The following is a 24,437-nucleotide window of genomic DNA, read 5'->3' on the forward strand; positions in this document are numbered from 1 at the left end:
CCGGACATAAGCTCACCGGTAGTCTATATTACAGGGGCGGACAAAAGCTCACCGATAGCAAACATAAGCTCCCTTCAGGGACTTTTAATAAAATTCACCGAGTATTAAAATTTAGGCGTTGGCTACTTCCTAAGCGGAAAATGGAGCTAGTATCTTATATCACTTATCAGGTGTAAAAAAAAAAAACCGTTGGGGAGTTGCGTTGTATAAAACATGGACAGACCTTGGGGAACTTGTAACAAAATACCCTGGATATTAAAATCTAGACATTGACCACAATTACAAATAGGCCTAATAATTCAGTAGAAAGCAGAGCTACTAATGTTGTATAGCAGTTATCAGATATCAGAATAAAATAGGGATGTTGCAAGTTTAATGTGTTAAGCATGGGCGACAGTAGGCGTAATTTATGCCCTGGAAGTTTTGGAATCAAATTTTTCTTATAGGTCAGACAATTCATCACTGCATTAAAATATTTTCATGATTAGGCATGCATACTTACATAATAGAATCTGGTTACTTAACGGGATTCATGATTCTGGTTTGTGATTTTTTTTAAAAAAATACGAATTCATCATACTCAGATGTATTTAGGCCTTGCTTCTTAGTGCTGTCGTCGTGTTTGCAGCCTAACACTCAAAGAAATCTTTTTCTTATTTACTAACACAAAGGTTATTATTTGGTTAATAAGTTGTTGTTATGTTCTTAATAAATAAAATAAGAAAGAGATTCATTTGATAAGCATTGGTCTGCAAGTATAATAACAGCCTTGAACTCTGAAACATTCTTAATATTTTATTCTGATGTTTGATAACTCCTATATAACGTTAGTTATATAGCCTACTTTCTATTGAGAAGGTAGGCCTACAAGTAGTCAAATCCCAGATTTAAATATCTGGAGCATTTTATTACAAGTTTCTCAAAGTCAACTCACGTTTAACACATTAAACCCTGCAACATCCTTTTTTATTCTATGACAACTGATATATAGCATTAGTAGCTCTATTTTCTACTGAATTAGGCCTACTACTAGTCAAAGTCTAGACTTTAATACCTCTGCATACCCATCATACGTTTTTCTAAACGGGGAGAGCGGTAGCACAGTGGTAGATTTTTCACCTCTGGTGCTTGGATCCCGGGTTCCATTCCAGTGCCCGCCAAGTAAACCTTGTGCTGGACAACTACCTTGTGCGTGGGTATCCTCGGGGTTCTCCCACTTTCTTCATTCCACCATTCCATTCGTTATTCATCCGTCTTCTTTAGCCTAACGGGCATAATCGTGGGACGTAAAACTTAAAAGAGTTCATTTCATTTCTTTCTAAAGAAAAATGAAATATTTCTGAGTTGATTTCAGCCATAGTAAAAAAAAACATAATAAGGAGACACCCTTTCACCAAAATTTCGTTTACCAATATTTCTGTGCTGCAAAATTTCCTGCACCGAAAGTTTCAGCATAGAGAAGGAGGTTGGATTACTTTCATCAGTAAAGGGAAGTAGTACTCTTTTGTTTGTCCAAAACCGTTTTCAATTTATTTTTTAATATTCAAAATCTTCTTCATATTAACATTCAAAATCTGGTTTTCATTTTTGTCATATTTTCTGTTTGCCATTTTTCAGTTTTTTTTATTATTTTATTTTTCAGGTTTATTTTCCTTTGCAATTAAATTAGTTAACCTATAAATTTATTTAGTTATCATTTTTGTATTCTTTATTGCATGAATCATCTTATAATGTAATTATATTATTAGTAGTGACCTTATATCCAGTGACCTTATGTCCGCGACCCTTTGATATTCTTTCTTGTCTTGGTGAGCGTGAGCGATCCCAGTGCAAAATGACCATTATATATATATATATATATATATATATATATATATATATATATATATATATATATATATATAAGTATATGAAATATAAATAATATTATACCGTAGATATAATGTATATCTACGTATATTACAATATATAAATTTCAATCACTTGAATGAGAATCATATTAGCCCTTACTTATTGTTTATTTAGTACATGAAAGAAACTGTGTGAGGGTGTTGATAGAGGGTAACTGAGGGTGAGGAAGTCGAGTGAGGGTGTGGGAATCGATTGAGGGTGAGGGTGGCTGAGGGTGAGGGAGTCGATTGAGGGTGAGGGTGGCTGAGGGTGAGGGAGTCGGTTGAGGGTGAGGGTGGCTGAGGGTGAGAAAGTCGATTGAGGGTGAGGGTGGCTGAGGGTGAGGGTGAAAGTGTCGATTGCGGGTGAGGGTGGCTGAGTGTGAAGGTGAAAGTGTCGATTGAGGGTGAGGGTGAAGGTGTCGACTGAGGGTGAGGGTGAGGTAGTCAACTGAGGGTGAGGGTGAGGTAGTCAACTGAGGGTGAGGGTGGCTGAGGGTGAGGGTGAGGTAGTCAACTGAGGGTGAGGGAGAAGGAGTCAGCTGAGGGTGAGGGTGAGTGAGGGTTAGCAACAATGCCCATCTCTGCTATAGATATTCGGAATTAGGTTATGACATTTTCGAAATGTCTGCCATCTCTTGCGATAATGTGGCGAAGTCAAACAGCAAAATTCTGCATGTCCCGCTGAAATGTTGGATCCTCGATGCTGTCGGTGACCTGAATGGCAGTTTTCAGCTCGTCAATGTTTTTGGATTAATGCTGTACACTTGTCCTTAAGATAGCCCCCAAATACGAGGGACATGGCTCAGATCCGGGGTGTATGGCGGCAAAGCGGGTCCCTTTTCAGTGACCTCTGAGGACCCTAGAGCCAGAATGCGGTCCCCAAAATATTACTCCGGGACGTGAAACACTTTTGTGGTAGGACGAGCTCGAGGTCCCTCTTGTATGAACCACATCTTGTCCAAATAGAACTCACTTTGGATAATGAGTATGAAATCATTTTCCAAAACCGTCTCGCATTGTGCAGTAGTAACAGTGCCATTGCACCGATTATTCCATGGCTAGACATTGCACACCACCATCACCTATTCAGGATGGGAAAGTTGTCAACTGCAAAATTCAGATCCTCAGTGCACCAAATGCGCCAATTTTGCTTATTGTCGAACCCATCCAAATAAAAGTGGCCTTCGGCGCTGAGTGAAACCATATGCACATAAAATTCATGGTCGTTAATTTTCTGGACAAGAGTGTTGGCGAAAAACTGGCACTCTTCCATGGACACGGGATTAATGACTGATGTGTTTGAATATTGTATGGGAAGAGATACAGTTCTTTAAAACTAAATTGTCGCAGGGACTCCTGATTGATTCCCACCAATTGTGCAGGTCGTCTGATCGATGTCCGTGGGCGGGTTTGAAACACAGCGTGTGTTTTCGCGATGTTTTCAGGCGTTTTCACACTTGTTTGTCGACCGACCTTGCCAACACTGCCATCACATACATTACCTGTTCTCTCAAATATACAAATAAAATTCTGAATTGTTAACACACTTGGATTGGCTGTGTTTAACTTGTACTAAGTCACAAATGTCATTTGCGGCTCAATCGGACTGTTACTGCTCGCCTAATAGGCCTTCAAAAGCGATATATCCCCTTCACGTTGTACCATGACAATTTCATTTGTAAATAGCCGACATCATTACGTTGCGTGCGCATGCACATGTGAATTCCCATCATGCCGTCTGGTCAGCTACACAGTCTTGACGCCATCATGAGAACCGTTCAGAAATTATGACGGTTTTATTTCATTAATTTTCACACTGTATATCTATTTTGTTTGAGAGACGTGTCTTATTCGCGTAGAGAACAGTTTTAACTTTATATATATATATATATATATATATATATATATATATATATATATATATATATATATATATATATATATATATATATATATATATATCTCCTCTCAAATGAATAGATTAGCAACGTTACTGCTCTATGGGAAACTTCAACTTGTAACCAGTACTTGGTTATAAAGCTAGACAGAGCAAGAAGCAAACCCATGATAGTAAAAGAGAGGTAGTATACAATAGAAGAAGATATACAAATATCTCATTCTCAAGTTGTTCAAACCAAATATGCACTAGACATATATCATTGATAATCTTACGATACACTAAGATAGTTTCCTATTTTGAACTGTTTATATCGTAATTTAATGTCACAAATTATATGTTCATACGTTTCTGTATGCTAATGCACATTGTTATTATTAACTAACTTTATGGCCTATGGAACCTGAAGGAACGAACGACTTCTATCCTTAGCCAACTGGATCCAGTTTATTCTTTTTGTTCCAATTTCTGCGAGATCCACCTTAATATTGTCCTCCCATCTACTGCTAGGTTTTCCTAATGGCTGTTTTGTGGTTTGTTTTCAAGTTAAGACTTTGGAAACATGTCTACTTTCTTCCATCCTGGCTACATGACCTGTCTACCTAAGCTTGCTAGTTTAGAAGGCCATAATAATGGGTTGTAAACAGTATAAATTATGTAGTTTCTCGTTATGAAGATTCCGCCATTCCCCATTCCAGTTCCTTTTGGATCCGAAGTTCCGTCTCAACACCTTGTTCTCAAAGACTTTCAATCTACTTACTTCCCTCAGAGTGAACGACCTTGTTCAGCTACCAGAAAGAAGAACAGACATGATTAACATTTTATATATTTTGAGTTTCAAGTTTCCCAACAGACTTCGCGATGACAACAGATTTTGACATGAACAAAAACACTTAATCCCTGCTTTTAGTGGACATTTAATTTTTTCGTTAACATGGGTCCTTTCGTTATTATTGATCCTAGATGAGTGGTTCGTGTCAGAAGATGCTCCTTTAAACGACCAAACATAAGTTATGCTACATTGTCTTCTTCTATCTACTAGAACGTGTTCAATTTGATTACGTACTTTTCCGTCTGCTAGGCCAAATATATTTGTGAACGTCGCAACGGTGTAATTTTGAACTTTTCGCGCTGCTTTTTCGTGTTGCAACGTTCATTAGTCTAACACCGTTGTCGTTATTTCCTTATCCAGACTTTCGTTCCCTATATTCGGTTTGAAAATATGCTTTCGTCCTTCCTTAGCAAAGTCCCCTAATAGAATTATCAAATCGATCCGCTGGACTTCATCAAATACTGTTGTACCGTCTTTTATTTTGTCTCCCTTATCTTCTATTGGGACATGCCCATTTAAAGCAATAATACAGGTTGCGGCACGTAAAACCGGCCCGTCGTAATATTCTGGTATATTGTGTTTTTGGCAACACTTAAATAATCTACCTTCCTACCAAGAGATGGCGTGTCGAGGTCGGGTCGACTTACGTGACCTGCAGCAGTCACGTGCAGCCGCAGCCAGTGAAACTTGTCGAAACCAGTTGAGAAAAAGTCCTCGTTGTGTTAAGCCGGGTGAGTGTCAGTGTGTGATAATGCCGTATTCGATACCCGAGCGTGTTGCCATTGTTGAGGGGTTCATTCTCACTGGATCTTTTACTTATGGGGACTGTTAAAGGGAAGAGTATACGAAACAAATCCACACACAATTGAAGAACTCAAGACCAGGATCCAGGATGTCACCAATAGCATTACAACACAAGAACTGACAAGGGTATATATGAATCTCCTCAATCGTGCTCACATGTGTGTTGAAGTGGGCGGAGGACACTTTCAGTACCTGCTGTGAAGGCTGCTGTGAAGGTGAGTAGTCATATTCAATACATTATATTTCATTTATGTGTTGTAGTTAATCATATTCAATACATTACATTTCATTTTATGTGTTCACTTTACGGGCCGGTTTTACGTGCCACACCCTGTATCATTCCCCCGGACCTTCCAAGTAATAAAAGAAACTGTATCATTAACAAATTAAACCCGCTTAATTGCTGAAATTATTCGTTTCTAAGAGAAAAACCCTGTTCCTAATTGAAGAATTTTTATTTATTTCTTCATAAAGAATGCAATATTTTCGTACTTCTAAAATTTCCATTTCTTTCTTACCTATCTTACTAAACTCCCATTAGGTTCATCCTGTATTTCTATAACTAATCGTTACGGATTTTAGTCTGCCTGCAAATATATGGACTTGTAATATGCCATGTTCCAAACCTCATGTCGGCTTCCTGTTGCTGAGGTCGTGCCAACTTGTCATTCCTAGTGCGAAGCACCTGTGAATGTTTCTGAGGAAGTGCCTTTTAACAGGAAGATGTATCTAGCTTTACAACCATTCCTGAAGCTGGAGAACCACCCCTTCTCGTCTGGCCATGACTTGTTATTAATTATATTCGTAGCTAATCTCTACATCTACAATCCTATTTATCGATCCTGATGACGCAACGTGCTGTGGTGATAGGAACCCGCACTACATGGAACCCGTACTTTTTTTATTATTATTATAATTATTATTACTAAGAAAAATTATAATATTAATAAGTTCAAGACTTGTTCCTGGAATGTAATAACAAGTATAAAGGCTGTTTATTCAATTTGTCATCTTACATTTTAACGTTTTTTTCGATATTATCAAGGAAGCAGTTATCGAATTCCCTCTAATTTAAATTATATTCCACGATGGTGATGAACACCCATGTGGTGTACAGCCAACATGAAATACCTGTTCAGCCTGATACCTGGTCAGCATACTAGGTTTTGCGAAATGTTAATTATTGCATTGGCGATCGGCATCTGTAATATATACATAATTCTCAGCTGACCAAAAGAAGAAAAATTAGTTTTATTTTAGGCCCATTAACTGACAATGTTAAAGTATGTAGTTAGAGTGGCGAATGAGTAATAACAGTTCAATTTCTCACCAAGTACACTAATGTGATCTTAGACGTTTACTCCATTACAGGAATGAAAAATCATGAGTAAAAATCCTCACCACGCGACCTCACTAGTATGTGGCAGTATCCTCAGCAATAATGCATTAAACATGCTATACGTGTGTTGAGTATATTATGCAGAAAGTTAGAACACAAGTACACGCCTGAAGCATCCAGAATACGGAGGGAACATATAATGGTGGTGAAAAACTGTAAATATTTTAGAACAAACGAGAAAACATACTAATTAATAAAATAAATAATAATAGTAATCGCCTCCTTATGTAAGGATTGGAGAAATACATAATAATAGCGATGAAAATAAAATATAAGCGTCCGGAAATATGAGAATGAAATATTCTCCACCTAGCACACAAGAAATTATTTCTACCATTTAACCATTTACTACCATTTAACTACCATTTAACATTAAGATTAATTTGTCGCTTAGAATCACTCATATTCATGACGTAAATATCTTACATTTCTGATAATGGAAAATTAATTTACAGAGTTTTGGTTGTTGCCCTAACAAAGAAATAAATTAGTTTACTCAATCCTAAGGAGTGTTGATGACCGTACACTGTTTCGTTCTATGCTGTTTGAGCCCTACTCTGTTCCAGTCGTATGCTGTTGCGGTGTATGTCGTTTTGATCGTAGGTAATGTTCACAGGAGTTTATAATTTATAACAGCATATATTAAAAAAATAAAAAAGATATTATGTTTCTAGGTGCTTGATTAAATTATAGTTATTTAATGGCAGAGGCGGAGAAGCGATACGGCAAGAAATCGACACGGCATAAGGCCGAAATGGCGTATAACCAAAAGTTCGTAGAGCTGAAATCATTTTCTGAGTAGAAGTTTTGGTAGAATGCTGTTCTGATCCTCCGCCTCATTCCCGTGGAGGACACATCACATATCTTAATGTAAATATCTATAATATCAATACATTCCATTATAAATATTACATTATTTTGAATATTACGTATTTGCAGGATCGTGGTGTCAATGAAAAAAGTGATTCTTACATGCAATCTTAAAAATGTGATAGCTTAAATTTGTGTTCCATACAATCACTACAGAATTACGATTAATAAGCTACTTCAAATTTATGTGTCATTTCTTATAATCTTCTTTAATAATGTTTGACATATGTGATTTGATTCAGCATAATCTGACGATAAAATCTAACAGCCTTTAAGAATTCTGTTGAAGTCATTTATACACTACTGTTTTCGCAGAGGATAACTGGATCTGACTGCAACGTCCGTGTACATGAATACTTTTTAACCATGTTTTTACCTCTCAATATTAATCACCTAATGTCTGTCGTAGAAGAAAATATTCAATGAAAATCTAATGCACATGTCATCAAAACGAGGATGTGGTGTAGAAATAGTTGATGGTGCAATGTTCCAATCAAAAATAAATAAGTCGTTAAACTTAATTTCAAGCTAACGAAATTCATGTAGTGTCTCCGACAAATATGTTAAATGCAATGATACAAAAAATAGGGTGTGACAACGGAATTTATTTACAGTCAAAGATCACTTGAATTTCAGTTTTGCTTTCTTTGCTATTTTAATATGTGGTGTTGAGTGGATACTAATCAAACATCAACCTTTATATAAAATTCGTTTTTTTTCTTGGAAGAACTTGAAATGAAAATAACCGGAAGGAAGTACGGCTGAGAGTGAGTAAAGAAAAGAAATATTAGAGGAATAATCAATACATTTTGTGCAATCTAACCGGCTAATTCCTTACGATGCTACTACGCTTAAAATACCAGACTGTGGAATGAGAATCATGTTTACGGGATTAAAATTTGATCTATTGGAGAAATATTTGTTTTCGTCTCTACGTAAATTAATTTATAGATTTAAGTTATAGTATACAAATATATGTGAATACCAGATGTTTTTTCTCCTGCTCAAAAATGTTATACGTTCTATAGTAACAAACTATGATCATGCACGGTAAATGACACAAGGTATTGAACTAAATATTGCTCACGAGCCTTCATAATGTTATTTCTAAATCACGATAAACGAACTTTCTACTTTGAATACCAAGAAGTTTGGAACTATTTATTATCCTTACCATAAATACTCACATAAATATACATGATATTTTTCTCCTTTCAAATTAATGTACTAAAATACAACTCATGGTAATTTGTTGAGATTTCATGAACAAACACATATTAATCGAAAGTTTGTTCATAAAATGCTATATGATAAAAGCTGATTTTGTCAGTTATGAGACAATTGTAAATAAAATACCCTTTATGAATATTTTCTACAAAAAACATAAAACGTATTAATGTGAATCACTACGTTTTCCCCGAGGTATGCTAAATGCTGCAGTTATGGTGAAGTATTGCCAAAATAATGCAGAGTGTTCACTACATCCAAGTGCCAAAAGTAAAATATTCTTTCTGCTTGGACACTTACTGAAACATAAAACATTTATTTATTATTCTTTTCGCATTACCAATCTGTAAAATTCGTTTCGAACAACATTCCGATTAAAGCAATAATAGTTAGATGCTTATATACGAGGGGTGACTGAAATATTTTGAGAATATCATAGAAAATGGGAATCCAGAATAGAATAATTATGCTATTACAATAATACAACCTTTGATATTAATGTGTATCAAGCTCTTGGATCTAAGTAATTTCTTTTGTCTTTTGGGCAGGCAGAAGTTGGCAAAATGGAAAAATAGAATCCAGGTCAATCAATTATCTACAATTAAAAGGAATGTTGGCGTCTGAGACCAACCAGGATATGAATAATACCGTAGGTAAATCTGCCTCTTTCTGTCACCATCAACTATGTGTGCAGGAATTCAAGAATGGTAGTCAGTGTTGAAGATGAGCAGCGATCTGGCAGTCCATCAAGTGCTACCAATACGGAACATATTGGTCTGGTACTTGAGCTGATCATGCAAGATCGCTGATTGTAAACTCGAAAGATAACAGACAAGCTGGACATATCCACGGAACGAGCAGATCATATTCTGAAGAATAAGCATGGTTTATCAAAAGTTTCTGCTCCATGGATCACACGTCTTCTGACTCCCGAAAAAAAAAACGAACTCTGTTCATTCTATCCGTGGAAATTTGAAACTGTTAGAACGTAATGTGAACGATTTTCTCTGTCGATTCATTACTACTATTACTATGGCTACTCGAAAATAAAGTAAGCAGTTTCGAATCAGTTAGAGAGTGAACTATAATAATAATAATAATAATAAATATTATTATTATTATCACACTTGAATATCGCTAATCCGGCCATTCCTTGCACACATGGGTGCCGGATTTGCGGAAGTGCCGGATTATTAAAAGGGTCGAAAATTATTACTAGTTTAATCACATAGCGACTACACAAGCTGTACTTTATTAAAACCAAAGACACTGTATATTTATTCACCTGTACATAGAAATTTATTCGTTTAGTGCGTCTAAATACAGTAGCATTACTCACTAAGAAATTGTCACGAATTTTTATTGTAAGAAAGTCAAATTTGAAATATGTAAGTATATCATTGTTTAACATTTTTAACTAACAACATTGTAACACATGAATATTTATTGTTGTTGGCATCATTTCTGCTTTACCGACTATAGGCCTAATATTGACCGAAGTAATGAGAGGCCGGATTAGCGAGAGTCTAGTGTATTATTAATATTAGAATATATTTGGTAATAACATGAAGAGCAATGTTTAACTGACATAATGGGAATACTCTTTACCCCGACTTACGGCAACGTCATTTGAAATATCGCGTTCGATGATCATCTGTAACTACCATACTCGTTATTCAGTTATGTTTCATATACGAAGTGATTTTTCATCCATAATAGGATATTTCGGATGAAAGGATGAAGTAGAAATGAAAGTGTGATAAGGATGACAGTGTTCTCTCACCAGACGCCTAAACAAGTGGTGCATAAGGGTACGTCGACGACATATGGTGGGTGAGGGGACTCACCTGATATGGAACAAATCAGCACTGCTGTCTTGCAGTATGTAGAGGGCCCGACATAGGCTAAGGGAAGACGGATGAAACCAACAGAAAACTACCGATCGCCATATTTGTCGGCTGGGAGTAGGATAAACAACACGAACACTTGACAAAAAAGACCAACCAGACACTAGAAGACGTCGCCCTTGGTGCGAATTTTATATGAAATTGGTTACATGGAATGTGAGAAGCCTAGCTAACCTGGGGTTTCGAGAAATCTGGAGGAGACACAGAGATACAAGATACGAATCCGTGCCTTACAAGAAACAAGACGGAAAGAAGTAGAATGGATGAATAACAATGGAAAAAAGAAAAATGTGCTAGTGACTCGACTTGCTATACAATGATAATCATGGATAAACTAATAGAATACCAGACAATAGATCCGAGAATATGCAAGATATAAATAAAAGGAAGTAAAATTCGTTAATATTTCCCGGATTAGTATCCATGTACCTACAAAGAAGAAACAAGAAATTGAAACGGACTCACTCAGAGATCAACTAAGAAAATTGTAGGAAAATTTTCCTAAGCATGATGTAAAATTATGGGGGATTGGAACACAAAGATTTAAAAGGAAGACGTTTGGAAAACAATGATACAAAAATATAGTACACAAAAATAAACAAGTGAAAATGGATAAAGTATGATAGATTTTGCCACAAAAGTAAACTTCAAAATAAGCAACACATCATTTCATCATAAAGAAATTCAACAAGAAACTTGATCTCTCCTGATGGACTCTCAATGATCAGATAAATTATGTTATGATCGATGGGAAAAATGCATCAGACATTGAAGATGTAAGAAGTTACAGAGTAGTTGCAATATCGTCCATTTTCTGGTTGGGATCAAACAAAAACAAAGGACATCAACGAGAAGAAAGAGATACATGGAAGAAAACAAAAGTTACGATATGAGTAAATTCAGTGTGAAATTAACTACACAAAAATACGAAGAAGAGATAAGTTAAAGAACTCAGCTTTACAGAAAGAACAAGGAAGCGTCGAAGAAAAATCGTACGATATAAAACGATATTGAAAGACATAGTGGAGGAAGTGATCAATATGAGAATTATATATAAATAAACGGAATCGTATGAGAAAGAGTGGGATAAAGTTATCCAAGAAAGAAAGGTAGCAATGTGAAAGTGGTTACAGCTGAAAGCCAAAGCCAGTCAATGGAATTACCACATAAAGAAAACATTAGCCAGCAAACTGATAAGAAGCAAAAAAAGAGAGAAAATGAGAAAGAAAAAATGGCACTTGACCTTTAGGATAATTATGAAACTAAAGGAACAGGAAAACATACAAAAGAATTAAAGATTTTAGGATATGATATCAGTCAAGACAGAAGTATGTTGAAGAAAAGATGGATAAATCGGCACAGGACAAGAGGTGGTCGCGAAAATGTATAGCAAATATGTTCAGGAATTTCTAAATCAACAGCTGTAATATGAAATGGAGAATGGGGCAAGACCTAGAATGGACAATATGGTAACAGAAATTTGAATGGGAGCCAGAAGAGCAAGAATTAACAAAGGAACCAGATAAGGAAGAAATAAGACACGTAATAAAACGCTTACAAAATCATAAGCTAGCTAGGGCAGACCGGAACCAGATGAACTGGTAATGGTTTGAACATTACCACAAGCTAATTCATAATCTTCTATCTGAAATTGGGATAAATGAAGAAATTTCCCAAGATTATATATGACAGAAATTGTCCCAAGACGGTAAAAAGGCAGCAAAGTGGAGTTTAACAGCTACAGATGCATAGGTCTTTTGATAAAGGTGTATAAGATACTAGGAATAATACTCAATAGAAGAGTCTCAAACTGGGCAAAAGAAATACTAGGCGAATACCAACCAGGATTCAGACCGGAAGATAGAGAAAACATAGGAATACAAAATTTTTGCGAAATATGCTCATAGTCTTTAGCCAACCTACGGCAGACTAAATAGAATAGAATTATTCAGAAGCCTATGAACGATGAGATTGAAACAAAACTGAAAAAAAATGATAGGAGTGACGCTGAAAGACACAAAAGGGAAAGTTAATTTACAGAACATCAGATTGGAAGAGCTTGGAATAAATAGTTCTCTAAGACAGAGAGACACCTCAAATACTCTTTAAATTTGCATTAGAATACGTGGTAAGAAAAATCTAACAAATACAGGAAGATACATAAATAATAGGTTAACTCAGCACATGACGTATACAGACGACGTCATGACATTAGCACGATAGGAAGCAGTTCTAACAGATGTTGTGATGTGTGAAATTATTTTTGTAGTTAATTTAGAATTTAATTCTAAGACATTAATTTCTTAATACGATTAGTTTGTGTATAGCGTGCCGTTCAGCAGCAATGATATAGGAGACGTGAATATAGTTTTACATGAATTCGAACCATGCAGAGTCCCTTCGCCATCCAGCCCGGACCTCTCACACAAAAGGCACAATAGGTAACTACATAGATACGCAGAAGTTCTTAGATATATTACATTATTTATTTTAAAGCATATACCATGTAGTTTGCTTTGTTAAAATATTTCCTCTAAGTCACTTTTAGTAATAGAATAGAATACTAACCAAATTGATTACCGCAACAAGGATGGTCGTATTCTTCAATGACATGCCAGCACAACTTTTTATTCTCCCTGTCCCGCTGACGCGTCTCATATCTGAAAAAAATATGAATTTTAAAGCAAACGCAAGAAAATGTAGAAGAATTTGATTCAGAAATGGTAGCAAAGACATCTAAATTTAATTATCAATAAAAGACTTACGTCAGTTAGCCTAAATGAGACGATGATTAAAACAAGTGAATAATAATTAAAGAATTGGTGGAATAAGAAAATGGATGGAAACGGGGTTACACCGAGGAAACTCACGAGCACGATGTTGTCCACTACAAACTTATTTGGACAGGGATAAAAAGAGGAACCCCACGCAACTGCGGTAAGTGCTTATCACTGAGCCACCGGGCTTCTGTGAAGTAAATACTCTTTCATTTGTTGCAGTTTGAGTACATGATTATGAAGTAAAATATGAAATTTTGGTTGGAAAATAACAGAATATAAGACTTCATTTAAAGATACGTTTTTTAAGGAATTAAGGCCAACAATTTTCGAAAGAATTGCATGATATTATGTATAGAAAACAGTTCTGTTCATTCCACAATCAACGGGTGAGTTGCAGTCGTTAAGAGAGGTAAAGCATAGATCAAGAGCTTGGCACACAGACCTATAGTAAGCATCGAAAACGTTTAATGTGTGTATAAAGCTCTAAAGTAGGTAAATTGAATTGACGAATGTACGAGTCAAAGCACTGATAAATATAACATGTATCAATCTCATTGTTCGCAGGAATGAAGTAACAAAAAATGCTACCTAATTAAGGCCAAAAAAGTTGAAGGCTAATTTGAAATTGCATACTGCACTTGATTCATGAACAGCATTGGTCTCTTTTGAAAGTGATTTCTAGAATCTTTCAACCCTCTCGTGGCAGATTTGGATCATTGGATTTTAATTTTTCTCCATAATAAAAAAAACAACATAATTTTAAGAAACACATTTTCAAAGCATGGATGCTGGCATGAATGTTTTTAAAATAAATTTCTTAAAATGAGAATAATATTTTCTTCTATACTGGTTAAGAATCATTTTTGCAAGTCATCGTATATTGTACACTTTGGGGAGTATTTCATTTAATAAACTTCTATTTTTATAATTTCGTCCCGTTTTCACGTTTGGATTGACATTTTACAAATAGTCTTATAACTGATATGGCTTTCCTTGTGAAATCGAAAGCGGAAACCAAAGAAGATAGCAAATAAGTACCGAATAGGTTCAATATGGTCCTTAGATACAGATATTGATTATCATATCAAAAATGCTAAACGTTGCATCACCAAATTTTCACAACATCCATTTTCAAATTTGGTGAACAATTGATATAACAAAGAATATCTCAATTACCAAAAATAAAACGAAATTTGTAGAAGTAATTAGGCCGACGTCACTGTGCAACAACCAACAAATTCCTGCTTCGACGTTCATAAGGCAGCTGAACTAACCTTTGTCGTCGACTTAGTACGAGTATGAACCTGCACGAATCTTATACGTTTGTTGACAGTGTCCACGTTTTCTAAAGTTCGTTTAACTCATCATTTACAAAAATGGACCGGTTAGCGAGTTTGAACTGCGTTCTGTCATTAAATTTCTATTAACGCTTCGCGAATCTACTACTATGATTACAGAATGTTTAAGCAAAACACTCCTTATGCAGGTCGCAAGTGCTAACCTCATGATGCCAGCCTTTTAACGTTTACGTTAATGGCAACCTGGGGTCCGTGGGGACCCCAATAATTAATGTTGTTAGTAGACATTTTTCATTATGTTTTATTTTTATTATGTTCTTAAATACAGTTGTTTCCATTTTTACTATAATATAGTTAAAATAATCAAATATATATCAAATATATATCGATTATCCGAAATAATTGGAGGACATGGGTGTTCGGAAAACTGGTTTGTTCGGATAATCGAACTGTACATGTTTATTTGCCAAAAAGAAGTACTGTACAGTAAATTTATTCATAAAAAGAAGTGTGCTGATTGTTGAAACACAGCGACTGGCGGCTTGGCCGGTCAGCAGCGCCTTATGAAGGCCCTGTTAGAAGCAATGTTCCGCCAGCGGTGGCCCAGTGCGGCGACTACTGTGGGAAACTTGGTTTGGGAGTGAGGGGGATGATGGACGGTAGGGTGGGAGAGTAACAGGTGCGAGCAAGTACACAGTTCGGTTAAGCGGTCGTTCGGTTGACCGACGTTCGGATAATCGACGCTCTACTATATATATATATATATATATATATATATATATATATATATATATATATATATATATATATATAGATAGATAGATAGATAGATAGATAGATAGATAGATAGATAGATAGATAGATATAGATATACACCAGGAGTTCAGAAAGTAACTACGCAGTGCCATGTTGTGGTGTGCTAAGTGACGACTGATATGATTGTATACTAGTAATACACCATTTTTCAATGTTTAACATATCTGAAACATATTTGAACCATATCAGACTAAGTATTTGTATTTGTTCACAGGTTTGATTTGATTGAAGACCAACGTCTTTTGTTACGTCATTGTTATCCAGGTCATCATGCTGACGACTGACCAAAGAATGTTTCTTTTGGAGCATATCTTCCGCAATGGACACAAGTTTACCTCAGCAGTGGAAGCTGGATTTGCAGCAAAGTTCCCAGGAGTAAACCTCATCATGAAATTTCAAAAGACCGGAAGCGTTCATAATGCTCCAAAATCAGTTATGCCATACACAGCCACATAAACAGAGAAGGTGGCGTAGGTTCACGACGTGATGCTGCACATTCCAAAGAAATATGTTTGACGACGAGCTCACCAGGCCTACTTCTCCGTGGATTCCGCTCACAAGATACTCTGGAAGTCAATTGTCCATGTATCCGTACAAAATTTCGCTCGTATATAAACTTGGAGACATCGACCGCCCAGAGCGAGTTAATTTTTGCAACTCGTTCGTGTTCTACCTGCAAGGCAATGGTGAGAGGTATCTTGGGAAAACTTTTTTCACGGATGAATCATGGTTTACCACTTCGGTTACGTGAATAGCCAGAGTTGTCATGAATACGAAGAATCCGCATGAATTTCAGGTGTCCCTACTGCATGAACAAAAGGTTGGTGTTTCGTGCTCTGTGACTCGTAAACGCATCATTGGGCTAATCTTCTTTCAGGACACCATAAATGCAGAATCGTACTGCAGCTGCATTGTGGAGCACTTTCTAGGTGAACTGAATGAGGACAAAATTGAGAATGACTGGTTCCAACAGGATAAGGCGACTGCACATGCTACCCATCCGGCGATGAGATTGTTAAAGGACATCTTCGGTGACCGTATCATCTCTCGAGGACTCTGGCTTCCGCGTTCACCCCACATGACTACACCGGATTTCTTTCGAATTGGTCCGTTGAAGGGAAGACCTTCGAAGGAATCCGCACACCATACAAGAACTTCAAGCTGCACAGACACCTCACATTCAGAACATTACTCCCGATGTTCTGCACAACGTCTTCAAGAAAATGCAGGAACGTGTGCAACTGTATCTTCAAGTACAAGAGGATCGTTTTAAGCATCTCTTATAACTTCCATGACATTAGAGTTTAGCTTGGAGTTAATTTCAATTGTTTAAAATGGTTTATGGAATATTAAATACGCCAAGTTATGAACTGCATAGTTACTTTCTGAACACTTTATATATAAACAAGGTGTAAAACTTTGCTTCCGCCGTTTAACGAAAGGTGGCTGCAACCTTAAGTAGCGGTCGAAATAAACAGATCGCAAACGTCAGGCAGTTACCTTGGACCTCTGTCAACATAACCCTATTCAAGCGTTAGTCGATTTGTGTGTGCATCGTAAAGCTGTTCTCGATTGAAAATGTCAGTTTACGAGCCAAATTCTCGCCATTTGAGGGAGGTTCTACTTTATTGTTTTAATATGAAGAAAACTGTGGCTGAGTCTCGTCAAATACTCTCAAATACTTATGGTGAGGACGCTATTAGTGAGAGAACGCTGACTTCAACGTCGGAGACCGGCATAGTTGTGGAAGACAGAAAGTTTTTGAAGGTCCAGAATAGCAACATTGCTTGCAGAATAGGAACATCGCATAGTGAAGACTCGCTTCAAACTGAAGAAGAATTGGTACGATTATTGGGAGTGACACAGCAAGCCATTTCTAAACGGCTCAAAGCCATGTTTATGATTCAGAAAGAAGGAACTTTTGTTCCATATGACTTGAATCCAAGAGACATTGAACGGCGTTTTTGTGTTTGTGAACAGTTACTTCAGAGGCAAAATGAAAAAGAATTTCTGCATCGCTATGTGAGCGGGGACAAAAAATGCGTTTATTACGATAACCCTAAACGCAAAAAAACATTGAGATATCCCGGCCATGCTTCCACGTCGACGGCCAAACCGAATATTCATGGCTCCAAGATCATGCTCTGCATTTGGTGGGACCAGCTCGGCGTCGTGTACCGTGAGCTGTTAAACCCGAGTGAAACAATCACACACGATCGTTATCGAACGGAATTAATGCGTTTGAGCCGAGCATTAAAGGACAAAGAGCCGCAATACAGCGAGAGGCACGACAAAGTGATTGTGCAGCACGACAACGCTAGACCCCACGTTGCAAAAATGGTCAAACCGTACTTGGAAACGTTAAGATGGGAAGTCCTACCCTACCCGCCGTACACTCCAGGCATCGCTCCCTCTGATTATCACCTGTATCGATCAATGGCGCATGATCTGGCTGACCAACACTTCCGATCTTATGAAGAAGTCAAAAAGTGGATCGATAAATGGATCGCCTCCAAAGGTGATTTTTTCTTTCAACGCAGCATTCCTACGCAGCCCGACAGATGGGAGAAAGTTGTGGCCAGTGATTTATAATACTTTGAAGAATGCCTGAGTAAGTATTTTGTTTCATTAATGCGTCATATTTTGGGGAAAAACGGCGGAAGCGAAGTTGTACACCTTGTATATATATATATATATATATATATATATATATATATATATATATATATAGTGATTTTTTACGATCTCCAATTTCACTTCTCATTACACGGATTGCACTGTAATATACTTCATAATTCAGCAGCATATATGTCACACATTTTTAAAATATTCCCGGAAAGCTGGATTACCATAATTAGTACATTTGCATTACTGCTTCTTGTCCTGGGTAGTTCCACATCTGCATTTAATACTCTTCATTTTTCAATCGTAGTAATAGACTCTTGGACATTACTAAGTGACTACTTGGGATTTTCAAGATGTATTTGGTTGTCCTTTTTCACTAATTGACGCCCATGGTTCTTCACGAATATTCTTCCCTTTTGTGTTCTGGTTGCATTATATTTTCTGAGTTCCGGTAGCATGATGTTGTGGGAACTATGACTGGAAAATCATAATCGATCAGTTCGTGTACTATCAGTTACAGTAAGTAAGACAATCGTCAGTGAAATGGTGAACATATAAATTCTGCAAAGACAGTGGAGTGTATTCAAACCCGATTTAGTTTCATTATACTTTATGATGGTATCCGGTTTGTTCTGTCTGGGAACAACCGTCTTATCATGATGCATTGAAGACAAAAGAGAGATTGATCTATTTTTATTTCGAACATAGCTTCCTTAGGTCAACTCTTCATCAAACTACAAGAGTGACCTTTTTCTGATCATTGATGGATTTCAATCATATCAGTAGGGATGACTCTTTTGCACTTCCTCATTGTTGTACCACTTTTGCGATACCAACAACTGCTGTTCTGAAGAAGCAATTTTTCAGTAGGTTCGGTGCTTGTATAAAGAGTTGCCCATGGTTAAACCACGTGGGATCAGAAACTAAGGTTGCAGGACGATATTTCTGGAGTTTCGTCTGTTATAGAGGAATGAGGAGTGCTCGGTAATTTTACTACATAGAGTTGGAAACTTTGCAGAGTTCCAGACACTCGCCACCTACTGCGCTACTTGTAGATAAACACAAATGGTGACTCGTTTGGAAAACTGATCTCGCGAGGAAGTCATCTAATATATTCGTTTTCTGTTGGCTGGAATTCACCTGCAGTTAGTAGACGTTCTTAACGAAACTGTAATACGCCGCCAGCATGTCGTAGGATGTTGTGGAATGTTTGCTGCTTATGGAGGAAACGTCACCGACGAGAAGCGCAATTGCAGACCCAGCACAGCAACAACAGATTTGAACACAGCTCATTTGTGGAACTGCTTGAGTACAACAGGAGGCCTACGTTACGGTATCTGATGGCAGGATTACTTAGGAGGCCGTTGTTTTGTCTCAGAGGAACAGGTGAAACATTTTATGACAACTTGGCTGAACACACAAGGACAGGATTTTTACCCGAAGGAAACCTTCAAACTCATCCGACGAATCTACAAGTGCCACACCGAATATGGAGACATTGTCTAAAATTAAACTAGTGTACGTAATATCTGTAGGCAAGTATTAGTTAAATGAAATGATATACGCCCATTTCACTGCATGCTTTGTAAACTTACTTCTGATCACGCCTGGTATTTCTTCCATTATTTAACCGTGCTTTTACAAGTTACTTCACAAAGTCGTTTATGTTGCTTTGTTAATGATCTACACTGTAAAAAATGAGGTGTTGAAACAACACAAAGTGGCTACCACGTTAGCGTGTTACTTGTGAGTTAATTAAACACCAAGCCCATCGCCTTTCGAGCATATCAGGAATAACTAGTTACTACCTGAGAGAATTGGTAATGGCATTTATCTTTTATTATGAGCGAAGCGTTGCGAAATATCTTTTTCACTTACACCAAGTAATGAATAATGCTCTATGTTTCCTGCAATCTCTTACAATAATATTTTTGTAAACCTGTGAATCTTCTGACAACAGTTACATTACAGTTACATAGGCAACATTTCTGCCATCTTATGTTTATATATGCTAAGACACAAGAATAACAGATAAAGAAAACAGATGGCACTACAGCTACCTGTGTAACTGTTGTCAGATGATTCACAGGTTTACACAATATTATTATGACCTATTACAGAAAACATAAAATGGCATTAGTTATTTGCCATAAATGCGAAATGTTTTGCAAAGCTTTGCTCATACCAAACAATAAAAAAACATAAATACTTACAGCCACTAACGAGGTATTTCTGATATGCTCTAAGGCGATGGGTTTGGTGTTGAATTGACAAAGAAAGTAACACGCTAAAGTGGTTGTCGTTTTGTGTTATTTCAGCACCTTAATTTTTGCTATGTTCTTGCTGTTCAACATACATTTCTATGTATATTTATCTCTCTCAGAGCCTGGGATACTATGGAGTCCACACGGTTCCCAGGTGGGCTAATTACGTATTGATCCTTAAATGTTCTAATAATTTCTAAAAACAAAAGTGTAGGCCTACAAGAAGTAAATTTGTACGTGAATTGAAAACGTCCTAAAAAGAGATGTCCCGAGTCGTAGATAAGAATATGAGAAAAAGAGAAGGTAAATGAATATAGTAAAGCCATGGGTCTGCAAGGATCCCAGGTGGGCGCCATGAGGTTAAAAGGCGTAATTCCGTTTAGAAAGCTGGAAACAAATCTCTTGCGGAAAGACCTTGAACATGAAAATGGCTAGAAATTGTGAAATGTTTTAAGACTTTTGTGACACCAGATGGTTGATTGATTGCAGAATAATAATTAACTAACTCTTTCTATTGTCAATGGAACCACAATCACAAAACCTCTCCACCTACATCTATCCTTTGCCAAATTGATCCAGCTCCTACTTTGTAGTTGTAGTTCCGGGAGATCGATCTTAATATTTTCCTCCCGTCTCCGGTTACGTCTTCCTAGTGGTCGTTTTACTGCTTGGTATTTTACTTAAGACTTTTCTCGCGTACCTGCTTTCTTCCATCCTGGCTACATGAACTGTCCACTTTAGCCTCCTAGACTTGATGCCCCTAACAATGTTTGGTAAAAATATCAATTATGTTGTTCCTCGTTTTGATGTTTTCGCCATTCCCCATTCACGTTTCCCTTCTGTCCGAATATTCGTCTCAGGATCTTGTTCTCAAACACTTTCAGTCTATATTCTTCCCTCACAGTAAGCGACCACGTTTCGCACCGACACAATACTACAAGCGTGATTTTTGTTTAATATATTTTAAGATTAGAATTCCTCGTCAGAATTCGTGACAACAAGAGATTTTGAACTGAATAATAACACGAATTATCTGCCTTAATTTACATTTAATTTCTTCTTGAATATGGTTCACTTCTGGTAATAGTGAGCCTATGTATTTAAAAGCATCCATTTTATCAAAAGTATTGTGTATTATTTTAACACATCTATAATTCGCCGTATTAAGATCCCGACGAACTTCCAGCAACAAGCACATAGCCATATTTTTTCGGGGAGAGAAACCGATAAAATGAATATATATATATATATATATATATATATATATATATATATATATATATATATATATAGAGAGAGAGAGAGAGAGAGAGAGAGAGAGAGAGAGAGAGAGAGAGAAAGAAAGAGACAGAGGAAAGTCCGGTAATGTGGAATACCAGTGTTGCAGCGGTGGTAGTGAGTGACATCTAGCGAAAATAAATGTCCAGTACTATTTTGCCGTGGTCAATGTAGGTTGTACGAAAATATGAGATTGCTGTTGGTGCAAGCGTCGGAGTATAAGAAGAAAATCTAATTTGTCATAATTACTAAACTTTTGAATGTATGTATATTTTACTCATGTAATATAACTACTTGTGCATGAATACACGTCATAATTATGATGCCAAGTAAAGAAAGTGCGAGTAATGTTTGATGTGGATTCTGCCAATCAGTTGAAACTGAGGGGTTAAAACACCAACATGGCGGTGAGCGGGTATAGTGGAATACCTGTAGTTGTAAACGTTTGTTACCTATATACCAACAGCAAGAAATATCAATTTCAACACAAAATTATGAACCCAATGACTGTCATGAAAGTGATCCTACAGAAAAATCAAATGGTCAGTGCACATAATGCTATGGGAAAATTTCCGAAAACAATTCAGGTCAAAAACGAATTTGGTGTCTCTCGTGTAATCAATGGAGTCATGCTGAATCCACTGAATAATACATTTTGGACTTTATTTGTGCTCACTGCTCGTGAATTTCACACCACGCAGTAGTGTACGTGTTTTTCTTCAGAATTAGTTTATTGATCTCGATATTTTTTGCTTCTTTTTTCAAGATCAGTTTTTACATTGAAATTTCATATGTACTCCTTAAATTGAACAAACGTACAGTCCGTAGCAAAAAACCTGCAACATGGGCATGTAAGTTTATTGTGAAACTACGCGTAACAACGCAGGAGATCAACATGAAGTCTCAGCGGCATGAATCACTCGTGAGAATCCTCGGCGTCCTCCGCTGCACACTTACTTTGGAGCAAAAGACTTTGTCGTTTCACAATAAACTTACATGTTCATATTGCGGGTTTTCTGCTGCGGACTGTATCAGTTGAAGTCCCATACCTTTTTGTCGATTTTATATTCCGGTAGTCATGAAAATATATATCGTAATATCATTACGTTAATTCGAGCAGGTGGAGGATAATGCGGATACTATTTCACATCTTCCTTTACTTTTGCATGACCTCAAATTCCGTCATTTTTTGAAAATGCTTGTCAAACCCAGGGAATGTAGCGTGTGTAGCTTCCGCAGTATTGTTTTCTTAAAGAACATACATCACAGCATATTTTAGTATAAAGGACATTATTCAAGGTCCATTCATGTCTCTTGTATCGTTGAAAATAAAAACAGTATTCCACAATACCCAACTTTCCTCTATATATAAGAAATGTATTCATGAATTAACTGCACAAAGAGCTTTATTCCGCATTAAGAACAGTGTATTTTTTATATAAACCATACATTTAGCAATTAGAATCTAATATGTATGAGACATTGGATTTACTACAAGAACATAATACTGTAAAACATGGTCGAACGCAGGGGGATCTAAATGGTCGACCGACCCCTCCTGGAATCTAGTGAGTACAGGCTAATATCTCTAAAGTAAGAAGTAATTGTTTCAAATAAAAAATATATGTATTTTTTAAAGAAAGTAGGATGTTTATAAAACAGGAGTTTCATATTGTTTGAATACATAAAACATGTTACCTATGCATTTCCACTTGTGTGCTAGTTTTATATATATCTATGTCTCTCTCTCTCTCTCTCTCTCTCTCTCTCTCTCTATATATATATATATATATATATATATATATATATATATATAAAAGAGAACGCACAAAATCCTTTGTCCGCTCATCACGCTAATACGGCTGAACCGATTTCTTTCATTTTTGGGGGGTTGTTAGGATTTGGACCCTAGATGGTTTTTATTCATATCACTTTAATTTTCAATTACCAGTGTCTTGAGATAATTGACCAATCAGGTGTCAATACGTACAAAAAATCCTTTGTCCGCTCATCACGCTAATACGGCTGAACCGATTTCTTTCATTTTTGGGGGGTTGTTAGGATGTGGACCCTAGATGGTTTTTATCATATCACTTTAATTTTCAATTACCAGTGTCTTGAGATAATTGACCATTCAGGTGTCCATACGTACAAATCCTTTGTTATTAGTTCATCATAGGTATAAAAATAAACGTATTTATATGCAACCCGCATGACCCTGTGACTCGGCGGGTTAACATAACTGACAGGCGCTATAAATCACTTGAAAGCGAAAAAGTAAAAATTATCTAAGTAACAAAGTTTATTGCGTTCGGGGATGACCGCAGCGAAGCGGGGCGGGTTGGGGTGACCGCAGCGAAGCGGGGCGGGTTAACATAAATGACAGGCGATATAATGTTAACATTAGTGCAATCTTCTATGGTTTTTATCATATCACTTGAAAGCGAAAAAGTAAAAATTATCTAAGTAACAAAGTTTATTGCGTTCCGGGGTGACCGCAGCGAAGCGGGGTGAACGCTGCTAGTATATATATATATATCGGTCTCAT

General features: G+C 36.7%; 1 protein-coding gene across 1 annotated transcript in view; it reads right to left on the reverse strand.

The window, feature by feature from the left end:
* LOC145681645 (uncharacterized) overlaps positions 1-24,437 on the reverse strand; it is a 238,749-nt gene that overhangs the window by 180,064 nt on the left and 34,248 nt on the right. The window contains exon 2 of the mRNA XM_081753267.1: positions 13,397-13,488. Within this exon, the coding sequence (XP_081609393.1) occupies positions 13,397-13,486 (90 nt within the window). The 5' untranslated portion in view covers positions 13,487-13,488. The remainder of the gene's footprint in view (positions 1-13,396; positions 13,489-24,437) is intronic.

Source organism: Thermobia domestica, chromosome 3 (genome assembly GCF_964235325.1).
Source record: "Thermobia domestica chromosome 3, izTheDome1.hap1.1, whole genome shotgun sequence".
In the NCBI taxonomy this organism is placed as follows: Eukaryota; Metazoa; Arthropoda; class Insecta; order Zygentoma; family Lepismatidae; genus Thermobia; species Thermobia domestica.